This window comes from Clupea harengus, chromosome 8 (assembly GCF_900700415.2).
Source record: "Clupea harengus chromosome 8, Ch_v2.0.2, whole genome shotgun sequence".
Classification (NCBI taxonomy): domain Eukaryota; kingdom Metazoa; phylum Chordata; class Actinopteri; order Clupeiformes; family Clupeidae; genus Clupea; species Clupea harengus.
Genome location: NC_045159.1, coordinates 10,824,148 through 10,852,058, shown reverse-complemented (window position 1 = coordinate 10,852,058; position 27,911 = coordinate 10,824,148). Strand labels below are relative to the sequence as shown.

General features: G+C 43.9%; 1 protein-coding gene across 2 annotated transcripts; it reads right to left on the bottom strand.

Annotated features, from left to right (window-relative positions):
- Window positions 1–1,108: 1,108 nt before the first annotated feature.
- LOC105901058 (ubiquitin carboxyl-terminal hydrolase 32-like) lies at window positions 1,109–27,752 on the bottom strand. 2 transcript variants are annotated; one of them, XM_031571816.2, is made up of 34 exons: window positions 27,501–27,752; window positions 25,943–26,070; window positions 24,158–24,263; window positions 23,674–23,792; window positions 21,494–21,653; window positions 20,275–20,406; window positions 18,466–18,573; window positions 18,177–18,292; window positions 17,991–18,053; window positions 17,758–17,841; window positions 17,020–17,081; window positions 16,627–16,729; window positions 16,282–16,477; window positions 15,524–15,687; window positions 15,185–15,325; window positions 14,836–14,953; window positions 13,054–13,208; window positions 11,995–12,076; window positions 11,815–11,889; window positions 11,398–11,539; window positions 11,063–11,168; window positions 10,433–10,606; window positions 8,818–8,992; window positions 8,308–8,459; window positions 7,893–8,013; window positions 6,993–7,198; window positions 6,575–6,759; window positions 6,115–6,201; window positions 5,620–5,740; window positions 4,950–5,141; window positions 4,499–4,718; window positions 3,763–4,208; window positions 3,111–3,203; window positions 1,109–2,909 (listed from the first exon to the last, which is right to left on the bottom strand). In XM_031571816.2, exons 1-34 carry the CDS (start codon window positions 27,556–27,558, stop codon window positions 2,736–2,738), a joined length of 4,764 nt encoding a protein of 1,587 aa, XP_031427676.1. In that variant the 5' UTR covers window positions 27,559–27,752; the 3' UTR covers window positions 1,109–2,735. The 2 variants fall into 2 exon arrangements, with proteins under 2 accessions (XP_031427676.1, XP_012683909.1); XM_012828455.3 differs by having other exon boundaries at window positions 11,398–11,536.
- Window positions 27,753–27,911: the final 159 nt, after the last annotated feature.

The following is a 27,911-nucleotide window of genomic DNA, read 5'->3' as shown; positions in this document are numbered from 1 at the left end:
GTTACACCTAAACATTCAACAGACAGCCTGACTACTGCCTATTCAACATGGATCCAGAGTCGGCCTGGAGCCCTCAGATATGAGCCACCCTTGGCCCTATTTAAAAGATATGTTAGAGTTCGAAGGCCCCAAGACTGACTCCTGGAGGTTTCAATGCGTTTCCTGTCTCCCTCAAAAAAAGGAGTTGCTAGCCTTCAATAATTCGCCCTCAAATGTAAAGTAGCATATCGAGGTAAGCAGAGTGATTGCTATGCTAAGTTAATGTCCCTTACTGATATATGTATTTAATTCGTTTACTGACATGATATTATAATGTTATCTAGCGAAATGCATGTTGACATACAGCAATAGCATAAAAAAACATGATTGTATCTTCATTATATATTTAATGTATTGGTAAGATAAAGCTGGTAGGTTAGCTACGTCAAGTTAGCGTGACTTGTTCTGTCCAGTTTTACAATTACATTTGTTTTTCATGTTCCATGTTTCCCTTTTTTACACGTTTACAATTAAACAAAATATTTAAATATATCACATGGTGTCTTTATTGGTTTGGCTTAATGGTATTAACTTTGCAAATAATCCCTGGTAGATAACTTGTCATCCGCAGAATTGTAAGATATAGTGTGAACAGTATTACAGATGGTAGGCAAAATAAGTACACCAACCTTTCCAATTAACAAATGTTGTTGCTTATAATTATTACTAGTAGTGACATCTGTAGAGGCATGTATTACCTGTAGCTATTTCTTTATCAAAATGGCACAGCCTAGACATTGAGAGACAACCCATTGCGTGAGTACTTTTACTTTTAATACTTAAAGTAAATTTAAAAGTAAGTACTTTTTACTTTTACTTAAGTAGGATTGTTGATGTAGTACTTTTACTTTTATTTTCCTGGGTACTTGTACTTAAGTACTAAACTTCAGTACTTCCTCCACCACTGGTGATAGATAGTATTGCTATCTAAGGATACATAGTTGTATCGGTACAGCTCTATACTATATAACATTGTTCAGGTCCACAACACGTCATGTTTAAAAATGACTAAAGGGACAAATGAGAGGGACAGTGATTCCACAAGTTAAACACGACAGAGGCGAAAGTGTGTGTTGCTTCAGCCTTTGTACAAGCTTTAATAGTTACAGGTACAGCGTCACTCATATACAGTACAGCTCATCTCTCAACAGTTCATGTTCACATACATTAATTTGCCAAGTCTCTATGTACACCTTGTTCAACACCTCTGGGGTCAGTGCAAAGTAAGCGTCAGGTTTTCGTTTTTTTTTTTTTTAAACAAAACTTTACAAAACAACATACATTAAATTATTAACTCAAAATGTAAATTATTTTAAAAAAAATAACAAAGACAAATGTTTCAGTAGTCGATTATCATGCATGAATAGTCTGCTGATAATGAAAAGTGCTGTGTCATGACAAAGAAAAAAGAAAGAAAAAACCCTGATGAAATTTGAGAAGCTGAATCTAGAATAACAGCCAGTATGAAGTCTTACCTACAAATGACAACAAATTACTTTCTGACTAGATTCAGTGGTCAAAGACAATTCCCCCACACATTGTAAGCATGGCAAACATTTCACAAACACATGGGAAGGTTGGTAACAGTACAACGTACTGAATAAGGGACTAATCATGTCTGTAACAGTTGAGACTATCTTCTGTACCATATCAAGGCCAATACCATAATACAAAGCTTATTCTCCATGGGACATAAACACCAATAGATAGCACTAAGGTTATAAGCATGTGTCGTCTCAGCCAAATCTGGGTTGGCTTTATCCACACAGTTCAGTAAAACCACTCAGTAATTCTTCATGTCTCCCACTCTGGAAGAACAAAGTAACAGGTCAGGTTTGGGCTACAAAATCTTATTGGCACAGGCTAACTGGACTAGTGTGACATCACAGGGAAACATCCAACATCCCACCCCACCCCACCCCCCCCTCCCTCCAACCCCACTCCAAAGGTGCGTTATCTCTTATCTCCGAGGGATACGAGCGTCTAGTTTCATCAGGCTCGATCATAGTCTAAGAGAGTATTTGATATTACAAAAGAAGCTTCTGGAAATAAATTTGTAACGATGGATCCAAGCATGGCACCAACTGACATGTGCACTTCTTCCCTGATGGTACAGTTTCCGATTTCTCGGGAACGGTGACATTCAATACCATAAAACGTCCAGCAATAATAATAATAATAATAATTAAAAAAAAAGTACCATTTCATACACAGAGGACATAAAATGCTGATGTGTTCCTCTCTGTCCTCATAAATGGAGATGGATCAGACGCCTGGCTCGGCCTCAAGACCACAAACATATCCAGCATAAATCTTGTCATAAAAAAAAAACCTTTTCTTAGTGTTAAGACATTGGCAATGAGCACACTTACTCTCTCTTGATTCATTTGGGCTTGAAATCAACGGACAGTGCCGCAAACTGGCAACACAAACCAAACTACATTAATACATTTAGGTGAAAAAAAAAACTAAAAAAAAACCTTCTGGGGCCACAATGAACAAATGAACAAAAGGAAAGCAACAATGACGACACAGACATGAAACACAGCACAGAGAGACATCTGTGACGATTTCAGTAATGAATTTCCCTCTCAATCTGAGAGACCTCGACAGCTGTGTGGACATCAGTACGCCCTCCTCCACCCGACGTAACCCCCAAAGGTCCATAGGCGTCCAGCAAGAAAGCCCGAACGAGCTCACTGAAGGACGCAGTACTTCTTGTAGTCCATCTCAAAGTCCTCATCCATGCTGCTGGTGTCGGCCATCTTTTTGCCCTCCGTCTTTGGCATGAAGAGGGACCTGTCCAGGCCTTGCTGCTCGTAGAAGAGGATGTAAGCGGAGTCCGTGTCTATCTCGTCCGAGCTCAACTCCTTCAGACCAGTGAGGGAAGACAGAGCGAGAGTAGCACGGGAGTAAGGAAGAGGGATGGAGAGAGGGAGGAAGGGAAAGATGTAGGAGAGAGGATTAGCGCAAACTGAAGAGTAAACAAGATCTATATCATCAAATCCCACAAGAAGGACGAAGCCTATGCCAAAAACGAATAATATTTGAATGGGACAAAGCTGATTTACCTTGCAGCTGCTGTCATTGTAGCAGTACCATTTTCTGTTTGGGTTTTTGGCATATGTCACATAGTGGCCTCCTCCCAGAATTCCTGAGTGACACTGAGAACACACACACATGAACCAGATCAGTCAGATACCTTTCATTAATTATTCTACTCAGTCATTCAGGGCCAAAGTTAGTACAAACAATAGTATTTTATCTCTGCTGACTGTCATATTGATCCCTTGCCAGCCTGATCTGTGGACACTTACTGTGTCAGTGTGACCACAGTCTAACCACAGACGGACTTCTGGATATTGTCACAATGACAATATATTCACTTATCCAACCACTAAAAGTTATGATGGGTTAAAGCAATACTCACTGACACTGCATACAGACCAGTTTAAATCTGTACTCACTGACACTGCATACAGACCAGTTTAAATCTGTACTCACTGACACTGCAAAAACAGTTTAAATCTGTACTCACTGATACTGCATACAGACCAGTTTAAATCTGTACTCACTGATACTGCATACAGGACAAATTAAAGCTGCACTCACTGATACTGCATACAGGACAAATTAAAGCTGCACTCACTGATATTGCATACAGAACAGTGTAAATCTGTACTCACTGATATTGCATACAGGACAAATTAAAGCTGCACTCACTGATATTGCATACAGGTCATACATGGGGTCCAAACAACCCCGGTCGCGCTGGTCCTGCAAGGCTTCCAAATCCATGCTGTCCTCCGTGCAGCCATTGCTCTCCAGCTCCGACATGGACATGGTGTTATCACAGTCCCTGCTGCCTGCGTCCTCCCCCAGAGCCGAGTCCAGCCCCCCCACGCCCTCCGCGTCCGCATCCACCCTTGTCAGTTCTCCTCCTCCTCCTCCCGCGCCTCCAGAGGTGGCAGCTGTGGCGTTGGGCTCCAGGTCCATGGGGCTCTCGCGGCCACTGTCCAGGCTCTCCTTGCTGAGGGAAAGCTGCAGCCGCACGTCCAGCTGTGGGGGAAAGACGCGTCCGTGCCGCCGCCCGTCGCGCTTGGGGCTGTCACTCGGGCTGCCCTCCCTACTCAAGGGCCCACTAGGGGTGCGCGCCACACCAGGAGACTCTGGAGGGGGGAGAGGTACCATTCGGTCAGATCAACTGCTCAGATGTACTAATGACATTTAATGCTAATAATGACAAGAGAAGGTTTGGTCTTAGGTGTACTAGTTCTGCGCTAAGATGGATATGCCCTATGATATCTTTTTTCACACACAAAATATTAAGATCACCCTATGCTCGATTATTTCAAATTAGCTCCTAAAGCTTCTTTGCTGACACCATGTTCTCTGAGGTATCAGCACTGAAGAGAACAACGACAGAAGTGGAACTGGAGGCGTCTCTGCAGAGTCTGACCTTTCATGTCACTGGCCGTGGAGGAGGAGTTAGCACCATCTCCACTCCCAGACTTTGGCCCCGCCCCCAGGTCCCGTAGCTCGTCACTGGAACCTTCTTGCTCCGCCTCCCTTGGTGTAAGGAAGGCGCTGGGGTCAAAATTCTCCCTGGGGAACTTCACGATCTTCTGAGACTTTATCCACCGCCCGTTCACAAACTGGAACCTTTTCAAATGGACAATCTGCAAAACAGGAACAAGGGAAAGTTGATTATTTGACTATCTGCAAATTATAGACATAGGTATGCTTTTAAAACTTAACAAGTGGTGCCTCAAGAGTCTGGACAAAATCTTGTGTGTGTCTAAATGTGTCAGTCTTTTGTGACGTGTTTAATGAAGGACTATGGAAAGCATCTAATGTTGTTTACAGCTAAGGTCAAATGCTGCAGATTAATCCATTGAACCGTCTCTCACCAGGATGGGGGGCAGCCTCCAGAGGTCCAGCTTCTTGGTGGCCAGCCGGTGGGTCTTGCACTTGGAGCAGTAGTAGAGCTCGTCCTCGCCCAGCTCCTCCTCGCTGGTGAAGGCCCGCAGACAGCTGTCCAGACTGATGGGCTCAGCCTGGGCCCGCCGGCTCAGCTCCACACTCACATGCTCCTCTACCATCTGCACACACACACACACACACACACACACACACACACACACACACACACACAGTGGATTCAAGATAATGGCTCGTAAAATACACTCTGCTTGTGACATACAATAATTCACATACCATATAAACGCTGTTGAAAAACTCTAGGAAAAGACACAAGGACATCAAGGATCCTTGATGTTTCTCTGAGGAGGACATCTTTACATCAGGAGAAGAACGTACTGCATAAAACTGAACTAGTGGGGGGCACTGTGGCGCAAGCAGTAGCCCCGACCATATACGGGCGTGAACGCCCACGGGGACACAGGTTCGAATCTGACCCGCTGTCATTTCCTGATCCCACTCCCCACCTCTTCTCTCCATCTCATTTCCTGTCCAAACCTTCACTGACCTATCGATTAAAGGCCAAAAGCCCAAAAACAAATCTTTAATAAAAAAAATAAAAATTTTTTTAAAAAAATGAACTAGTGATCTGAGTCTCACCCTCTCCTGTGAGGTCTGGTAGCGGAGGTGCAGGGCTGTAGGGTCCCAGTCCACGGCGATGTAGGCGTTCCCCACCGTGGCCGGCTCATCACTGCACTCAATGGCACAGCCTCGGCAGAACCTGTCGCACACACACACACACACACACACACACACAGACCATGATCCTTCACACTGAGCCATCAGATCAATGAACCGATCACTATGGGCAGTAATCAACACTGACTGCACTAAGCACTCAACAGCATAAATTAAATGGTCTTTTACTCTAAATATGTATCCCAAAAATAACAGAATAACGTTCACAATTGACATCAGTCTGAAAAATGCCCCACACGCCACACATCTCTTATTTGCTATTCAGCAATGATTCTTTCCAGTGTTGAACTTTGCAAGTCCTTTATTTGATTAGGATTTGTTGGCCTGTATCAAGCCTCCAACTGTGTTCCTTATTGAATCCTGAGCCCTAATGTGTATGACTGTGGGAGTTCTCACCTGTACCAGGGGCACCAGGCACAGGAGTTGCCATCCTTCTGCACCACGCGCAGGGTAAAGGGGTACTGGTAGCCCATGCTGTCGTCACTGCAGGATAAGAGCACAGGAGGCACCAGTCAGAGTGAACTACTCAGTTCCTACTCCGTAAGAGAACCCCAAGAACCACAGTGACAGCACAACAGCAGTGATGTCTCGCCACGGCAACAGACACAACATAACAACTGACGTAACTGAACTGAAATGGCTTCTCGGGCCAGTAGCAGGAAAGAACGACACCAACTGACAGCAACGTGCTAATAACGCATCAGTCAGAAGTTTGTCTTCAAGGGACAACACATAACAATAAAAGAAAACAGTTCCAGTAAATCACTTTGGAGAGTGTCTGCTAAATGAATGGATGCCAGTATAAAAGGAAACCTATAAGTGCTGTACAAGTGACTGAGACATCGGGAGCACTGACCAGTCCTGTGCATGGTTACTGGCCTCCTGTGGGGGGAGGGGGCTGGCCAGGCGGGACACCTGAGTCCACACGGCGTCGTAGAGGTCCCGCGCCCGGGTGTGCACCGTGCACGGCACGATCAGTGGCATGCCAAACAGACTGGGCCTGTTCTTCTGGGACGACAGGAAGTACAACTCTGCCCGCATCTGTGAGTCGAAAGAGCAAAAGGATCTTCACGTCACATTCACAATCATTATAATGGCATTACATTACAGATGTATTACTTATGTTTATACAGAACCCACAAACTACTATACAAACTCGTTACTACACAGATCATTTGTTTTACAAAAAGGAAATCGAAACAACTTGCACTGTATTTAAAGTGTCTTTTATCATTGATCTGTGTACAGTCACGGAAACGCGATGCAGTTCTCACCATTTTCCTATGGATGGCGATGATGTAGCCAGTGAATGGGCTATCGATAGGTGGCATCTCGTGGCCATTGGGCATGCCATTGGCAGGGCTGGTCTCTGTGCCACAGGGTACCACGGTGCTGGGCATCCCCTTTGGCATCAGATCCAGCTTGAGGTGGGAGCTGTTCCCCACCATGATGGCGTTTCCATTTGGCAGAACTGGCACCTCTGCAGGCAGAACAGGGAGAAATAAAACCATTTGATACAATCAAGTACATCTCCATGTCCAGTGTGTGTCTGAACACATGTGCTTCTCCCTGTAGGAGGTATTTTATTCTGTTGAAGGTTACAGCCAATCTTCTTCCATTTCTTATAGAAATACATACTTTCTTTGCTGGCGTGCTACAGAAAGTTTGTTCTGGTTTGATTGTGTCACAGAGAGAGAAAGAGAGAGAGAGAGAGACTGACTCCATATGACTGTATGGAGTCAGGCAGAGAAACTGTATTGGTTTTATGTGGTTACACAATGCTGCTGTTCCATTATTCTTATTCTTATTCTAATTCTTAAATTCAAATATATAAAGATATATAAAAAGAATGTCAACAGAACAGGTTGACCCAGGTAAACTTCAGCATTTAGGCTAGGTATATTTAGACATCAGTTTATTTATAGCACAGCAACAAACTCTTTTAATATTTGAGTGGGAGTACATCCTGTCCTCTCCTTTTGGTTACTCAAACTACCTATTTAGCCATCGTGTTACAAACACCAGGGTGTCGGTGTAGATCACGGTGGAGAAAATATGAAGCATCATGAAAATTCCCTTCTTACGCAGGAAAGGGGTTCGCAGGGTAATCTAGGGAGGCGGAAAGCAGACTTTCCCCGTGATAAATTAATAATATGAATGAGTTTTTCCCTCACCATCACAGTTCTCTACGGGAGTAGAGACGGCTGATGAGGGGGAACCTGGCACGGGGATCTCAAACGCACACAGGAACCCGGTCACTGCACGCCGCAGTTTCTGGTTGTCCAGTGGAAAGTTCTAAATGAAGCAGGAGCATAGGCATGACCTTCACCCCATACTGACCATACAGCTGATACTGTAACATTAAAAAAAAAACTCATGCAGAAGTATTCACACAGACACACACACACACACACACACACACACACACACACACACACACACACACACACACACACACACCTCTGTTGGCCTTCCTACTGATGGTACAGCCAAGGTAGGATCATTGAAAACACTATATTGTTTCTATATACAGATACACACACACAGATATGCAGCGTGACAAGGCTTTGTGGCATTTTTTCTTTGTACCTTAATGTTGGATGAGTGGACCTCAGCCAGCAGAATCTGCTCAGGCCTGAGGCTGCACAGCTTGCTCAGGAGCCTCTTGAGACCGGTGTACTTCTCATCCACATTCAGCCGGAGGCCATACCGCACCGGCGTGGAGCCGTCCAGACGGATCACTGAGCGACACACACAAACAACACAATACAATACAATACAATACAATACAATACAATACAACACAACACACATCAGACCGCTCAGGGCAGGTAAGTACTCTCATTTGATCACTTATCCAGGGATTATGTGTGTAATCTGTATTTTCTTAATCATGGTAAAAATTATAATTACTCAATCCATTCACTTTCTATATATAACCCAGTTGGACTACATATATAAAAATGCCGGCAAACACCCAAGCCCCCAACACACACACACACACACATATACAAGCACATATGACTCACACGTACATTTGACTCACACGTACATTTGACTGACACGCACATTTGACTGACACACAAGAGAAATGCCTACCTATAATCTCTAAGTGCATGGAGTTGTCCATAGGCAGGGGCAACGAGAGGAAGTTGAAGGGATCGAAGCGAGCGCTGACGTGGCCGCAGGTCTTACACTTGACCTGGGAGCGTAGTTGACCATGGAACAAGTCCACCACGATAGAACGGTTCCTCCTCAGGTGATTCTCCCACGCCTGAGCACACAGCCAGCACAGAAACTGTTACCCTAAATGTCTCATGCCACAGTCCACCAGAATTTCTCATTTCATAGATAAGAGCAGTCCCACAATGTTGGTGATATTATACACTGTACCACCATCCAACCCTACTTATAATTGCCTTAAGAAAAAAATACATGATTAAAAGGCCTACTTGTAGAAAAGAGCATGTGAGGTGAATTCAAACACCTGCAGAAAATAATGCAACCTGCAGACAATAATGCGACCTGCAGACAATAATGCGAGATGCTGCACCTCTGCTCAGTCAGTCGACAACATGTAGCCTATTATATTAATATCCTCACGTTGTAGGGATGGAATATGGTCTATGCTTTACAGAGACCTAGTAACAGAAGATTAGACTGAGAATTATGCACACTAAAGAATTACTTGGCTGGTCCCAAGTTGAACCTGTAATTACCACGTGCTATTACCACGTGCTACACTACGTCATTAAGTTAGTTCAAACTACCATCATCTACTATCACTACTAACATAGTTCAAACTTACATATACCAGATGTACTTCAGATGTATTTTACCGATGTATCGTACCATGTTAGTTCAATGCTAATCTTTGTCCTTATACGGGAAATGTACCCTAGAATGGTGATTTAATTTGGATCTGGGGAATTTCACCTCTTAAAAGTGGCAAGAGTAATTCTTGTCCACACTCGATAATATAAATAGGGGCAGTAGTAAATATACAACCCTAAATTGGATCTCTGCAGGTCACAAGTTGAAGTGACACAGATGGACCCATTCACGTTTGGTTTCTAGACCACATGCCTGAGGCTACTTCAGACCTCTTCACATTCCTCTGAAGGAAAAGGGTGAAGTGGTTTTACAACATTTTGAATAGTTAACCATTTCAGGCTGTGTATCAGTTGCTGCAGCCTGCTTATTCTGTGCAATCGATAAAGAGCAAAAAACGAAGACAACACGTGTGTTTGTTATTGACTGTTTCCCAGTGTATGGTGTGTATTCTGGGCCTCATCATTCTGTCAGACGCAACCTTCCATTTCATATTCATCAGAGAGAAAACTGGGGGTTAAACAATTCTGTCTGCAATGGAAGAGTTTTTTTTTGTGTAGACTTGTGTGTGTGTGTGTGTGTGTGTGTGTGTGTGTGTGCGCATGTTGTGTTTGCTACACACAGCCTGTGTGGATGCACGTGTGAATGTTGCAAATTGAACGTATTCTTCTGTAATCGGAGATTGTGTTTGTGTGTCTGTGTGTGTGTGTGTGTGTGTGTGTGTGTGTGTGTGTGTGTGTGTGTGTGTGTGTGTGTGTGTGTGTGTTGGACAGAGAGTAGGTGTGTATGGTATGTGGCTTACTGTGCGTGTATGTGTATGTATGAGTATGTGTATGTATGAGTGTGCGTATGTGTGAATGCTGTACTAGTGGAGAACTCTGACCTCAGACGCCACCTCCCAGTCGGGTCGCCCATCGCTGTCCTTCAACTCTACGTAGGGCTTCTCGTGGACGCGGTTCAGGTCCTCATGGAGACCATCAAGCAGGAAGGCCAGCAGCTCCTGGGAGTCCTGCTGCTGGAAGCCGTTGAACCGCGGCGCGTACTTTGCTATCGTCCACTACGGTCACACAGAAAGAGAGAGACGTTTAACAAAGGGGATGGAGAGAGAGAGATTGTTGTTGACCTTGACTATTCCTGGAATGTACTTGAAAGAAAATAGCCCTCAAAAAAAGAGAATTCTTGTTGATGACCCAAACTCCCAGAGCTTAAGAGAGGTAAAGAGAGTAAGAGGGTGACAATGAACTTGGCCATTTAGAATGGGGAAGAGTACACCCTTGTTCACATCCGTCATTCACACTAAATCAACAGTGTCAGCCTTGAATCAAATACTTAACTTGGGTAACTAAACCTTTGTCATTTGATATGTGGCCCCAGTCTGGCATAGTTTCTGATTGACAATCAACCTATCCAAACTTCAATTATAACTAAACATCTCCTAGTTGGCTGAACCATTGGCAATGGGCCCTGAGGTTACCATGCTGCACACTTGTTGGCACCACTGCAGTGAACATACCCTGAGTTTAAGAGGTGCCACGCTTTTCTGGGTGCCGCTCCACAGCTCCTGCATCAGATCACCATAGCATTTGGCCATATGACCCCGCATCCCGATCGGATTGATCCTGGGTTGGAGAGAACACTGCTTAAGAGTCCAGTACTGCTGTTGGTCATGTTCAAGTTAGACGCATCTTAATGATATATCGTGGATAGACATACACGCACACAGATGTAAGCGCACACACACACACACACAAAAACTTAAATTCCATAAGGACACATCCTCACACAGTTGCCCACACACACACACACACACACACACACACACACACACACACACACACACACACACACCTGTTGAGCTCGTAGAGGTGTCGTCCTGAGGTAAAGTATTCGGTGAGGGGCTTAGTGTTGCTCACACACTGGATGCTTGAGTTCATGAAGCACGTGTTGCCAAGGTTACTGAGCCCAGTTGCCCCCTTTTCAGTAGGAACTACTAGAACAAAAACAAGCATCTGGTTAAACTCATGCACACCAGAGAAAAAGAAAAACAATGGAAAACACCTAAAAGATCCTCCCATGCTTCTGTTTTCCCACTTGACTTAAGCCAATTGATTTCATCCACAGTTTCTCTCTCTCCATCTGGCCTATTAAGACATTCAGATGGTTCAATCAATCAAATGGGAGGACCAAAAAACGTTCCACCCTTGGAAAACTTCACACATGGCCTTTACTTCAGTAAGGGGATTGTCAGTGCCCACACTGGCGTACCTTTGTGTCTGCTCATCCTGCTGCTGTTGGCTAGGAAGGACATCTCCTCGGGCCAGCTCATGTCCTTGTTCCGCACTGAGACACAACGGTAAAGACAGAGACATTTAGTACAGAGGACACTGGACAGTGAGAGAGCAATTTCATAGTACTAATCGGAACCCAGTGGGAAGAAAGGCATACCTTCTATAACCATGTATTGTTCATCTGGAATCTTCAAGTCATCCAGAGAGTGGTCCTCATCATCCAGAAGGGTGAGAAAGTTCTGTGGACAGGAATGTCATGGTTAGATGAGGTGTGTCAACGATGGAATGTATCCAATTTCTATGTATGGGTGTTTTTAGTTGACAAACTAGAAATTTGTTGAAGCAGCCTGCAGTGTTAGGGAGTTTGACACCCCTGTGCTAAAAGACAAAATATACATGTGCTACATGTAAATGAATATATTTACACGTGTATTTATGTATTCACTTCTTGTTTTTTCTCCAATTCTCTGCTTTACCAAAGAATGAATATATCATCCAGGCCATTGAGCTAAAAAGTTTGCAAGTCTCATGGTGGAGTCTCAAATACTTTGGTTACTGATTTTAAAGTTTTTTTCAATAACCAAAACTGATCATCCTCTCTAGGTGCCTATATTGCAATATGTCTATCAGTCTATCGTGCACATTACAGTGTGCAAACCTGACATTGCTGCAAAACGCATTTTAATACCTACTGTTTAATACACCTCAAAGTCAACTGGGTGGTCACTTCCGACGCAACTGGCATGCTAGCTACGTTGAGTGTTGAGGCCTAAACAGTTAACAATACGTGCGTGAGAATTGTTGACCGCATTGACCGTTTAGCCTACATGCATCACTGTTAGTTCCTCTTGGTGTCGCAAGTTATAAATATTATGCTAACGCCACCTCTAGACCATGTGCAGATGAACGCATGTTTTCCCAGCAAGTGTATGTTCATGAATGCCACTTTACATGTAGAAAAGGTCTCAGCGCGATTATGTGTGCGTACGCACCGTTGACACGCGTAGCCTCTACCGTTTACTAGAACAGGTCATTATCAATTTTAATATGTAATTATAATTATTATAAAATTATATTTTAAAATGTAATAGTATCATTTAGTTTGGGATTGTCAATTTTATGAAATCATGTGTACTCATGTGTTATCAGTTTTTATGTCATTGCATCATTTCACTTCAGACTTTCATTGTGTCAGATGTCATTGCTTTCCAGTCACCTCGTTGTTGTACAGCCAAAGCCTCATGTCCTCCTCTTTGATGCGGAGCCTCTGGGACAGATACTCATGGATGTCTTTGATGGAACCCACTCTACTGAAGCAGCCTGTGTAGACCAGCACTCGCTTCAGAGGGGCACTGGGAGAGGGCATGTTACCTGCACAGGAGGAGGAGGGGGGGGGGGGGGGGCAACATTTGAGCTTGCAAATCAACATTTATTTAATGCAGAATGCGCTAGTTGGTGTGTGCTTGTTTCAGCCTGGCAATTATGAAAAGCAGTTCTGTCACAAGTATCAGGTTTTGGGTGCCAAATGTATAAAAGACTCTCAAGTACCAAATATAATCAACAGAATGACTGTCTCCATTGTTAAGACCTGTTTTACTACAGAATGTAGCAGGACCAGCCCAAAGAGCCAGAATCTTTTGGGCTTCAAGTTCCAAGTTCCCACCATTGAAATAAAAAGCTAGTCATTTACATCTGATTCAGTATTCCAGGGGAATAATCCCCTTCCCAAATTTTGTCGCTGGCCTTATAACACAATTGTCTCGGATCGTGCGGACGGCCTGCCTCTGTGGCGAGACACTAAAATGACCTCACATGACTGGGATAAAAGTCCCCCTTAGCCCAGGTAACCACAGTCTTGTGACATTAATTTACGACCTTGAAGAGGCATTTGAAGAGCGCAAGGAAGAGGGGAACTGAAAAAAGGCTGCTGCTGGGCGAGTGAAAGAAAGAGATGCAGAGATAGCCGCTGAATGTCACGGGCCTTCAGCTCTAAAACGGATTTATTTTGTACAATTTGAGAGTGACAGTGAATACGTTGTGGGTTCAAATTGGATTCTGAGTTGCCACGGAGCAGGTTTGGGCCCCCAAAAGAGTTATTCATTTATGTAGACAATCTCGCCGGCTCTTGTGGAACGAAAGTTGTAAACTCCCTGTGCAACTGTGGAAAGTCATTAGCAAGACTAACAGCTACTCAGCTAGTGAATTTAATTGCCTCTCACAGCTGTTTAAAGTAGTGGACAGAACCTGCATGTAAATGTGCACTGCAAGCCTATGATCACTAAGCCAACTAGCATAACCATAGAGTCTCCTCAAGCCTATGACCATTAACCCAACTAGCATAACCATAAAGTCTCCGCAAGCCTATGATCACTAACCCAACTAGCATAACCATAGAGTCTCCTCAAGCCTATGATCACTAAGCCAACTAGCATAACCATAGAGTCTCCTCAAGCCTATGATCACTAAGCCAACTAGCATAACCATAGAATCTCCTCAAGCCTATGATCACTAACCCAACTAGCATAACCACAGAGTCTCCTCAAGCCTATGACCATTAACCCAACTAGCATAACCACAGAGTCTCCGCAAGCCTATGATCACTAACCCAACTAGCATAACCATAGAGTCTCTTCAAGCCTATGATCACTAACCCAACTAGCATAACCATAGAGTCTCCTCAAGCCTATGATGACTTACCCAACTAGCATAACCCTACTCTTACAGTTACAACCCGCCCTTTGAAGGCAACCATAATGCTGTTGTGGCCCAGGGTGAAAATGAGTTTGACATCCCTGACCTAGATTCTCCTCAAGCCTACGACCATTAACCCAAATAGCATAACCATAGAGTATCCTGTCATCTACGCTACTTCTCTTACTACAGCCCCGGTTGGTTGGATGTTGATGAAGTAGATAACTGTCAAAACAATGCAATGCTACACCTCTACTCTTGGTCTTTGCCTACATGCTATGCCATGCTTCCACGGATGTCCCCTTACCCATGTTGGCCCAGCCGTTGGACTGGGGGGTGCGCGGAGGAGGCTGCTGCCTCAGGAAGAGCAGGTGTCTGGGGAAGAGCTCTAGCTCCGCACGCTCCATATCCGCCTGTCTGACCACCTGCATATGAGGTCATGAGAGACAGAGACGTGGAGATGAGAAAGCAGACAGAGAGAGAGAGAGAGAAAGGAGAGATATAAAGAGAGCAAAAAAACCCATAAAAACAGAGACAAAAAAAATAATTTACAGGCTCAGAATCCTCTCACTACAACAATGGGACTGTGCTGTAACTGAACCAGGCTGGGCCACCCTTCTAACAATGATACAATGGAGAGGCGCGAAGTCACGTACCGGCCGAGGTAGGCTAAGGTTGGCTCCATACCAGTGGTACAGCGCCCTCCACACGGGCTCGGGCACAACCTCAAAGTCCTGCCCGTGGCGCAGCCTGGGGGAGCGCCTCAGCAGCCCTCCTTCCATGGTCAGCGTGGGAGCCTGGGCAAGAGAACAAAGGAGAGACTTTCAGGAGCAGCTCTGGGAAAAGGAAAAGAAAACCCACCTTCTCCCAAAAGAGGACAGACACACACACACACACACACGCACGCACGCACGCACGCACGCACGCACGCACGCACGCACGCGCGAAAAACAACAGTAAAAACAAAGCAATGGTAACTGATGGGCGGGTCCTACCTTAAGGGGCTCTGAGGTAACGAGTGTTTGGTTGTCGATGGCGCCGGGTCTCTGTGCCGACACATTCCCATCGGTCCCCAGGAAACTCTGGCTGTCTGTGTCTGAGGTGTCCGTCTGCCGCGCGAAGCAGATGTCTGTCGCCGTGGAGCTGGAGGGCAGAAGACCTGAGGGGAAAGGACGAGCCGTCAGACCACAGCTCAGAGTAGCTGATAAGAACACATACACTGGCTATACCACCCAAAACAATGGAGGGTTTTACACACAAATTGTTTCGATTTACTGATGCATTTGGGAATCTGTTCATTACAGAGTATAAATACAGACGTAAGCCTACCTGATCAATTAGTTACATTTTTTTCAAACCCTGATTCAAAAAGGGACATGCACATTACTGCATGACCTGCACACAAGTCTGCACAAACCACATCTGACTGTTCTTCATAGACCTATTAGAAATTAGAAAACTATTATACTACACTACTAGTACTATGGTAGGGTTAGTTTCCATGACCAAATCACCAAATCTTTATGTCAGGCCCATACCCCTGCACCAACTCAGGCCTATTCACCATGATCCATCTATGCAGCTGTATCTCTGGTGTACTCACTCCCACCGGTGGTCTCTGAGAGTCAGGCCTATTCACCATGGCCCATCTATGCAGCTGTATCTCTGGTGTACTCACTCCCACCGGTGGTCTCTGAGACTCAGGCCTATTCACCATGGCCCATCTATGCAGCTGTATCTCTGGTGTACTCACTCCCACTGGTGGTCTCTGAGGCCTCTGAGGCGCTGGAGATGTTGTCAGAGAATTTCTCCTCCGATGAGGAGTGAGAGTTGGCCATCCCCCCATCCCCCGCGTCAGGGGTGTGAGCAATCCCCCCCGAACCCGACCCCACTGGGCTCCGACCGGTCCCAAACACAGACGGCTGCTCCATCACGATCGCTTTACTGTCCTGGGAAACCACACACACACAACCCAACACACACACACACAAGTTTTACAACAAGGCATTTTGGGTATGAAGCTAATTTAGAATATATAATAAGGAATATTTCATTTATCCCCATAACGGTATTATGAAATTGAAAGCTTGCGACTCACATATTTGACATAGTCTTTCCACTGCTGCCACCACAGTGTGGCGATGAGAAACCAGTAGTCTCCTGGCTGCAGCCCATGTCTGCTCTCTCTCTCCAGCCAGCCTCTGCAAAAACACAGTCAAATCAGAGGTTTTTTATCCACCAGTACACAATAGCTGCTGTAAGTTATATAATGCTTTTATAAGATTTCCCTTGAGGCAGTATTTAATCAAGTGTAAATTACGCAGGCCGTGCATCTGCAGGTTCAACCAAAATGTTGGCCATTGTGTGTAACCAGGCGGCCAGTGTTGAAACTGAAACGTTTATGGTAGATACTGGAACATCAGCACTACCCTCTGTTTTCTCTCACTCGTAAGTGGATACGTTTGTAGAGCCCAACGAGAAGAAGACTCACCTGATGATCTGTCCCTCCTCCTCAGGAGAAGCGGGCCGCAACCCCAGGACTATATGGCACACCTGAGGAAACGTGACTTCAGTTGAACACTTGCAGAATATGAACGTTTACTTAGTAGAGTTATATTTTACAGGAAGAAGCTAAAGAAATGGAACTGGTAGCAGAGGCAAGGTAACGAGGTTGACAAGCACACACAAAACCAGTGGAGATAAGTGTTTAGAGGCTTTGTAGCCAAGCTGTCGGAGGCTGCTGAAAACTTGAGCCAGTGGTTCTGGCTGAGGCGCTCGCAGACCACTTGGAGTCGGGAGTTAACCTGAACTAAAACTGAGATACGTGAAATCTTGTCGAGGTCTAGAGGTGTATCTGTTGTGGTCACTGGTAGTGGCATGCTCTTGGACGCCAGACACCACTGTTGAGCCTTCTGGAGGTGTTGTGGGCCTACTTCAACGAAACACTGATGAAGGGAGGTGCCTGCTTGAAAACCCCAGTGAAATGCTCACGCAAGCAGCTTTGTTGTTGCTGTATCCTGCTGCTTAGGTTCTATGGTTGGGCAGTCATGTTGTTGTGTTTAGCCGTTACAGACAGCGCATGTTGTACTGTGAAGGAGGGCCTTTACGGATGTGTGTGTGTTGCGGCTGTCACCAGCCAATTGTGCATTTCAAGTATGTAGTAACTAATGACATATACATAAAAAGTAGGGGCATTAAACTGAATTCAGTTGGTAGTAATAATTGTTACCTGAAACAGCAGGTTGAGGAACTCGTCGGCCAGGGCACTCTGCACACTCCAGATCTGATAGTCCTCCAGAGACAGATGACCCTGCTGCAGAGCAAAGCACAAGGACCAGATAATCGCATTAAAAACATAATTTAGCACAAATACTAGCCCTATTTATTGGGAACAATTCAGCAAAAAATAGCATTGGCTAGTATAAACAATAAAAATAAAAGTAAAATGTGGTGAATCCATACTTTGGTTGTGTCGTGTGTTTTCAAAATGTCCTCCACGATGTCAGTCACACTGATGCTCAGCTCCTGCAAAAAGTGAAATAAAGTGAATCCATAAATTTGAGCTTTGTCTAAAACATACCGTGCAATAATGTCAAAGTGTAAACAAGACCAGGGTCATCTACAGCTGGAGGATAGCTGTGCTCTTACTGGAATGAAGTCGGTGCGGTTGTCCTTCCACACCTCCAGCAGTGCAGCCACCATCTCTCGGATCTCCTCTCGAGACAACACCCCGTCTCGATCCACATCAAACACTTTGAAGCAAACTGGGGAGGGGGGAGGTTGGTGTAACCACAAAAAAAAACAGAGAACAACAAAATTAGAACAAAAGGTCTACAGGGAACAAGGAGGGAAAATGTGCTGAGAAGTTACTTTTTTTGGGCTGCTTGTTGTTATATAAGCATTGTGTGATGTTAGCGCTGCAGTGATGTTAGCTTACACTTCTGCCTCTCAGCGCGTGGGCCCCTACAGCAGGCTGACAGACCACATGAGATCTCCTTGAAGTCGATGTGATTATCCCTGTTCTCATCAAAGGCATGGAACAAGCCTGCAACCAAAGAGGGAGACAGTATGGGCTCAAAACAGCAAACCACTGGATAGATCAAACTGCTCTTACTCTACTTTTTTTAACCAGCTACCTTTTTAGTAGGGCTGTGAAATGATAAAACATTTTAATCAGATTAATCACAGGTTTCTGTGGATTAATCATGATTAATCACATATTTTCTCTGTATGTTTTTGTGAGAACAAAAAGATTTATGACAAAAGACAGATATATACATTTAACATGTTTTCTTTTTATTATTCGTAAAAAAAAACCAATGGTGCTGTAACTGAGCAGTTCTTTAGCAGTTATCTTTGCTATTCCATATGGAACATTAATATAATCTTCATCCTAAACAGAATTTGGGCTTCTTAGCCATTGTATGGTTGAATAAAACATTTTTCTTTTCTTTTTAAATCAAACAGAAATGATTTGGGCTTCTTAGCCATTGTTTTTATAGGATGTTTGAAAATGTTTCTCTTTTTTGTCAAACAACCATTAACCACACCATGACACAATCTAATGCCTCTAAATGCCCTTTTACAGTAGTCTAGCCGCGGCTATCATATTACGTGCACTGTCTATCCCTATAGTGGTCGTTTTGTCTTCAATTGCCCAGTTGCTTGCAACAGTTTGGAACTGTTGTGTACATGCCTCTGCAAAGTGGAGCTCCTCTGTTTTCATGCACGTTAGTGTAAACGACTTTAACTTGCATTCGTCGGTGATTAGATGTGCAGTTACACCCAGGTAGTTATCGTTACTCACAGAAGTCCAGTGATCCCCTGTCAGCGCCTGATGTTTCATAGCAGCCAAGTCATTTTCCTTTTTTTTCTTTTCAGCTTCATACAGCTCGTGGATTTTTGTCATTATTGTGCAACTTTGCGGTGCTTTGATACTCGAATCCCCCGTTGCCACTCGGACAACTTCGGTGAACCCCTCGTCCTCAACAATATTAATCGGTCTACAGCTTTTTGCAATCCATTTGGCAACTGTGCTAGTCAACTTGTCACAGGCACACTTAATGAGAGGCCTACGTTGTTCAGTGAGGGTGGTTTGGCGCATTCCACTTTAACTCCCCTCGCCGACCAACGCATGCATCGCGTTGAGGTGGTAGTTATTGCTACGGTGAAACGATAACGTCTTCCCGCAGAGTGTGCATATCACTTTGGTTTTATTGAATGTTCCATCTTTGTTTTTTTGAAACACGAACTTCCCATTACAGCGGCGACTAATGCAGATTGGGCAGAATTGTGGGTATATTTGGAAGGTCATTTTGCGCATGCGTTAAATGCGTTAAAAAAATTTACTAATTAATCCTGTAATTTAATCATAACGCATTAACGCGTTATTTTTCACAGCTCTACTTTTTAGATGTACATCAACCCTTAGGGCTGGATTTAGGTTTATGTAATACTATCCTACTCTACCCCTTAACCTCATCCCACCCTACACACAGTATATAGTCCTACTGTCATAAGATGGCCCTGCAAAGGTAACGATAAGAACAAATGAATAAATTACAACTGTATCTAAATCCTGAAGCACAGGTTAAGGAGCGTTGAGCGTGACCATTTAGCACAACAATAATAACAGGGTAGGAGTTCATAATGCTACATAACAAACACACATGACTGAGCCAACAGACCTGGACCCTAAATGAGAGGGCAGTGAGACAGACAGCAGTGAGACACAGTGTTTCATTACCTTCACTCAGTGATGTGTGAATGGGGGGCGAGACCAGAGGCACGAAGGTCTCCAGGTCAAAGCGGCCCGTCCTCGACTGAGCCTTCAGCAGCCAGTACCGCTTCTCAAGGTCAATGATGTCTGCCTCCTCCACTAAGAAACCACAAGGGATGGACTCAGACATCAGGAAGATGCACAGAAGAAGAAAAAGGCTGCATTGCATATTAATGAAAAGGACTATGAAAACACTCAAACTGACAACAACTGATTTTTAGCCAGCTGTATGGAGGGTGTTGAGGACATCAATTACATTTAAAAAGGAAATTGCAATATATCAACACAACACCCATTATACAAAAAAATATCTGCACTAGAATCATATTGGTGATACTTTGTCAGGGTTCCACAAGGGATGTTTAAGTGGGTGAAACGCTCTACAAGTCTCACCAGTAAACAAACCTACTCCGCCTACGAACAAACCTCATGTCTTTAACCTACATTCACAGAGTTTCCATGGCTGCTGCTGGAAAGTTTCAGGTTCGGGGACGTAACTAATCTATTAAGATCGAGAATGACGTTGTTCATTCATCTTACATCCCACACTCAGGTTCAACTAGCAAGCCCAGATGGCTTACACAAACCACTAGTGAGGACGACCTAGATCCAGCTTGAATTATTACAACTCTTACCATTGAAAGAGTGTTCATTAGTTGTAAACTGCTTTCTCCTCCTTGCTTTCTTCATGTGAACTGTGGAACTGTGGAACTGCAGTGCTCACTACAACACTGAGTTGAGGTGCTGAACTCAAAACACCCATGCCAGCCCGTGAACAGCCCAAAGCAACAGTAGGAAGTGCTGTGGTTTACCCTTTAAACGAGCCTGACACATAAACAGAGCATGTTGTGGTAACATAGTTCCCTTCCCTGAAAAAGTGTCAGAGGCCCAGATGGAGGTGGTGTGGTTGTCCACTGTGTTGACTGCAAACTGCAGGGGTTAACTGTGGGGTTGTTCTCAGCAGCGAGTGTGACGCTGATATGCATGGTAAGTGTAATGGGGTAATGGTAAAGACCTCAAAATGTATGAACATGATTTTCTGTCAAACTAGATTAAAACATTCTGGCGAAGGCGCGCACACACACACACACACACACACACGTAATTCGCCTAAATTACATAGACGTTTCAAGTGCCCACACACACACACACTTGCTAAATAGAGATTTTAGCCTTGAGGACTTACAGTGGGTCACTCCGGCCAGCGTCTGGTAGAAGGTGGGTGTGTCACTGTCGTCGGTCAGGGTGACACACACGCCACTTGAGAGAAGCCAGCGGGAGAATGTGAAAGCATCCTTATTCTGCAGGATCCAGCTCTTAAACTTCTCATAATTCACCTTCTCCCCCTGAACAAGAAAAATCACAAATCATTACAGAACCCTGTAGAAGATTTTAGTTTCAAAATGTGTAACGAATTCACAATAACACGGTCTTGAGACCGGAAGGTCCCCGGTTTGATTCCCTGAACCGGCAGGAAGGAATGTGGGTGGGGAGAGTGAATGAACAGTGATTTCCCTTCCCTCGACACCCACGGCTGCAGTTCTCTTGACAGCTAACCTCCAACTACTCCCCAGGCACTGCGGCTGCTAACTGCCCCTAGTATGTGAGTATTCACTGCTCCAAATTCCTTGTGTGTGTAACATACTTATAAATCAGAGTTTTATTCCCAAGTTCTGTTTTCATTAAGTGTGTTCATTAAGACTTGAACCAACTGCATTAGCATGGCTTGCAGTCAAGACGTAATAACGCAAGTTGGAGATGTTTCACATGTAACAGTATACCAGTATATGATGGTAAACTGTGATAAGGAAACATAATACAGTCAATATAAATGCCGTTGTCAGAAAGAAATAATACCATAACAAATCAGCATTACAATCAGATTCTTAATGCCCCATTTTGATTGCGTAATACCCAGGTGCCAAACATTGACAAGAGACTGCTAAGATAAGAGAAGGATATGTGGCTCACGGATTGAGTGTGTGTGTGTGTGTGTGTGTGTGGTGCTCAGAGACATAAATACCCCTGAAATACCAGTGGGCTGGTTTTAACCAGTGGCTACAACTTAATTATAGTCAAAATATTGCAGTAGTACAAATACTACTGCTTTATTGTTTGTCTTGTGATGAAACTATCATGGTGAAATCTTTGCTTCAGGGTTCACCCACGCAGAGGTGTGTCAGTGTGAAGACGTGATGTGACATGACAATGCTGAATACTGTAGGGCCACCGTATCCACAAGAGACACGTTTCAGAAATCTACCGCAGATAGTAGATTCCATTGAAAACAACACACAACACAGTACAGGCACCGCCCATGTTTCCTCATCATCTGAAACATTCCGAACATCCAGGGCTAGGGCTTAAGCCTGGTCTCCTGCCAGACTACAGAAGATCGCCACAGGCACTCCAGTGAAAGGTGATAACTCTGTCGTATTTTTCCGACTATTAACCGCACCATATATAAACTGCATTACAGTATTTTCTGTATTTTTATAAAACAAACCAGTGTATAAACTGCAGTTTATTCAATTAGAAAATTATAATAGGAAAAAGGTAGAAACCTTCAGGGTGCCTGTGCAGCCTATTAACGAGTTAATATTCACAAGTTCATACGCACACATATTAACACACACTAGCAGCTGCCAACTGTTAAGATGGTTCCCTAAGCTAGAGATAGCTAGGATAGTTAAAAAGCTATGATGGGTAGAAGCCCTCTGTGCAGCTTCATATTAACATGAGTTCATATTTACTTCATATTAACATGAGTTCATATTTACTTCATATTTACATGAGTTCATATTTACTTCATATTAAAAATGAGTTCATATTACACACACCAGCAACTATGAACTGTTAAGATGGGAACTGTTAAGCTAGAGATAGCTAGGATAGTTTGTAGCCAAGTTAACTGGCATGAGATCTTGCACACCTCTTGCGGAGGTTCACGCTACATAACATCCCGTTAAATACAGTCTGGTAGGAATACTCGACAACCCCTCACTTTATTATTATGGACGGCTGAATGTGAATGAAAGTGTGTTATTTATCCGATGCTGTTTTTCTTATGTGAGAGAGGGAGTGAGAGAGACCCATTCACGCTTTATTTGGCAGAGTTACTGTGCGCGTTACTAACTACCAGGCAGGAAAAAATGCATTCCCTTGTATAGGATGCACCCAAGTATTAACCGCAGGGCTGCAGAAATTTTTGCTAAATCAATGTATAAACCGCGGTTCACAGTCTATACTCTACCAATACTCTATATACTGTACTCTATATGTGTAAGGAATAATAACATTTCTGAGAGGCCACCGAGAACCTCAGGGAGTAAAGGGTGAGGAGGTGCAGACTGGTGAGGAGCTGACCTCAGTGAAACACTTGCGGAGGGAAACAGGGATCTCTCCATCCACGGCCTGCAGCATGGCCTCTATGTCCTCCCGCGTGGCATAGCTGCCCGACTCACTGGCAAACAGGCTGAAGATGTCTGTAGGCGGAGAGGAGAGGAGAGGAGAGGAGAGGAGAGGAGGGGAGAGAGGACAGAGAGAGGGAGAGGCAGAATGAGGGGGAAAGGGAAGGGGATGGGGATGGAGAGAGAGAGAGAGAGAGATGTGTTGAATATTGTAATCATGTTAGCAAGAAACACTGGCAATTTGAGACATGTCCATGGGTATTTCAGAGATTAACATGTGGGTAATGTTTTTTTTTCAGCTTTGTGCTTTTTCAGGTTTTTTTTTTTGACAGACTGAAATACCACAGACTCAAAACACCAAAAAAACAAAGAACCACATAAACCTCAGGACTACCTGAGCAAAAAAACATAAGATCAGCACACCCGAGTCAGTGACTTACACTTGGTCTTTTCTTCATCCCGCCCCCTCGTCAACAGCACAAGCCCAACGATAAGGTTGTTGAAGTGCAGGCCTTTAGACGTCCCTCCAAATGAGTTGTAGATTACCTGAGAGAAAAAGAATGGGGTAGAACCACAGCTCAACACAAACATCAATGTGATCATTCCGAAGCTAATTCAAAGCTTATAACACTGAAGATGATGTAACACAATTTCCACTAAAAAAACACCTCAGATTTTAAATCCATTTACGGTATGTCTATAACTCCATATCATACAGTGTGAACAAGGTAAAAGGTTTTAAAACTACTCATACATTGCTCTCAAAATCAAGTGAAAATCAAAATCATTCCTGCCCCAGCCATACTCAACTGGAAAAGACGTTTTTGATACCCTATTTGAGGAAGAAATATTACTGCAAGGGGATTATTCTTCATCATCCTGTGGAAAAGTGCTCATTTACTTTCCAAGAGAACAGCAAATTTCACTGGTTTTCTTCATTATGTGCTATATACCAATGGCATCTGAACATTAATAAATGGCCTCCTAGGGGACTGTTTCATATATAGGCCAGTTGTTAAGTAGGCCTCCTCAATGCTATAGTATGGTTATAGTCTTATTAACCCTTGCTTCCATGAAGTGTGATCACAAAGAAACACCACAACGACTTTTCTTGGAGGTTTTGTAGAAATAACAAGTAAGCATTTGACTTGTACATAATCAGGCTATGTGTGTGTGTGCGTATTTTGTGAGAATGAGGAAGGAGTGCATGTCTGCGTGTGTGTGTGTGAGAGAGTGTGTGTGTATTTTGTGCAAATGATTGAAGGCCTGTGTGTGTGTGTGTTTGAGTGAGCGTGCGTTCTAAAGAGGTATAGTTTTCAGACGCAAGCCCATTTCTGGGAAGAGCTCACAAGCGGTATCATTTTTTGGAAATGAAAGCCCAATGAGAGGGGTGCTTTCCCAGCACAGAACATTCATTCATCCGCAGACTGAATAATGTGGACTTTCTTTACATAGCCCAGGTCATTCCACCATGGGCCTGTCTCCCTCACAAACTACAGTACAAGAGTGCAAACTCCCAAACACTCTGCCAGAGCAGTGTCTCCATAACGCAGCTAAACACCCACACCCTCACAAGCTCTTCTTGCAAAACACAATTCATTTTTTTTAAACAAACACCACAGATCACATTTTTTGACAAAACCGCTGGAGCTCAACATTTAACTCTTCCACCATCTCCAGGACACTCTTTTCATGTCCCCTGAGAATAGCCCTGGTTAGTATTTAAACCATCTCCGCCTTCTTTTGAGTAATTAGAATGAGTTGTAACAGTGGTCTTTCATGACAATGAAATTGGACATTGGCCATGTTTGTGTGAGTTTATACTATGCATATGTGTTAAGAATGCAGTGCACAGTGCTCCAATAAGCCAATGCATGGGCAAACCAGGTGTAACTAACTCAAATGTAACCACTTGGCCCTATTAAGCATGCAGCAGGATACAAACATGACCCTACAGAAACTGGCAACGGAAAAGGTCATACAGGGCAAAACACTGCCACCTCAAGACTTCACAATCAGGGCTGACCGTTTCCCTGAAATCCGTGGGAAGCTAAAGCTACAATACAATTAAAACATGCAGAAACCTGCCAAGGCACATTCCAGGAGACCCAAGAGCCACACACACACACACACACAATAACTCAACATTACAGATGGGAGAAATGCAGTTTGCCAGCTCCATAGCTTGCATGGACTGGTTTATCACTGGAAACAAACAGGCTCACCTCGGCCACCCGAGGGGGCACCATATCCCCCAGCACCTCCTTGAAGAAGCATTGCTGGTTCATGTAGTAGGATAAACCACTGGTCCTCCTGAAGGCATCTCTCAGCCGTTTGAGTTCCACATCAGTGACTGTAGGGTGAAAAAGACAGAGTAAATGAGTGTGAGTGAGTGAGTGAGTGTATGGGGGTGTGCGTGTGTGTGTGAGATTGTTAAAAAAAAAAAGAACAAAAGTTAAAGCAGGAGGCTAAAACACTGCAGGAAGCCTAAGGTAGTGTCAAAACCGTGGTTAGTTGCCTAGACTGTGAGAAGTCACGTATAATTTAAGGACTATTCAAGAATGTAGATAAACGTGGCAGTTTCAACCCCACTCACCTGCCAATGCAAAAAAATAGCACTTACAAGCACTTACGACAGTACAGAAATTAATCTGAAGTCAAAGTCTGCATTAGAAGTACATCTAGAAAAACTGCTCGGGCAAATGGAAGGAGGTGAAACCTTCATACGTTCATAAAAAGTCCCAAGAGGTTAACACTTAAAGGGATGTTTCGGTATGATGAGAGGTCCTTTTTTTTTACTGAATTCGATTGCGCAAGTTGGCAGGTCTTGTAGTACCACATGACGTGTGGAACATCTAACATTAGCTACAAACAGCATTTCATACCACAACACCGGAGAAATAGACCATGGTGAAGAGTTATAGGCATATGAGGCATATGATATGCACAACCAATAAAACTGAACGTCTGGTTGACGACGCGATAGTGAGGCGAATACGATGAACGCTTTAGGCATTTGCAAGTTAACGTTAGCTGTTAAACGATATACCAACAACATGAGCAATAAAGACTAAGGTTAAGTAGACCAGATTATTTGCATACTTCCATGTTGAAGTTGTTTTCGAAGTGAGATGAAGACTGTATCTGACTAGTTAATGACTGACGTACCCAGCGTTCAACAGATACACTGGCCAATGTAAGCTAAATTGGAAGGCTAAACGCCATAGAGAAAAAGGGTAGCAGCCAAGGTTTACTATCCTTTTACAGTTTAGCACTGTAATGTTAGCATGCAAGTATAGCATTAGCCGGTTAGCCATCATTAGCTTGCGTACTGACGTTACTTGAACAGCAACCATGATTGCTCTGCAACCTGTGCGCTGATTAACAGTCGCTTGCGAGAACTCTTTGGGCCAGTTAAGCTGCAGGATAACACATTAAGCTGCATGAACAAATGTCGGTGGGGACAATCGGAGATTGAGGCTATTCATTTTCTCACATCCAGCAGACAGCTAGCGAGCGACAGTCTTGTCAGGCTAACCATCATTGTGCCTTTGTTGCATTAACGTTAACTCACCCTATTTAACCAGACATTCAGAGATTCTAGTTTCAACTGTATCACAATCTTGTTGACATAACAGAGCAGCTGTTTAATTTCTGGTTACTGTTATATCCTTGATTTCAGTCAAGGGTAACATTGCTAATGTTAAGCCTGCTATGGTCATAATTAGCTAACCCTAGCTAGTGTTAGCTAGCTAGCGTTATCATAACATTATGGCTGGATACCTCTTTTGATGGCCTCGTCATAAGAGAGGAAACCGATCCTTGACTCTTTGGCCCCCATCTTCTCTTCATTTCATGGCATGAAATATTATGAAATTAAATGCATATCCCAGAGTGTTGTTTTGATTGTTAAAAGAAGCTGGCAAGCTGCTGTTAGCTTCTGAGTAATTCCCTGCAGCTTGTCTGTTTGCACACTGGATGACACCTCCCTCCGAGCCTCTGGTCCAGACTCCGATACGAGTCGATGCCACGTCACGTGACAACGACCTGTCAAGCGCCGTCATAACCTTACTTAAATTTGCGCCATATAACTAGTATCAATGACTTGGCTTGTACACTGCGCAATAGTTTCAGACAGTGTTTTAAGAAATGCAAACCTAAACAATTTCACACTATGGTGAACAATCTAATCTG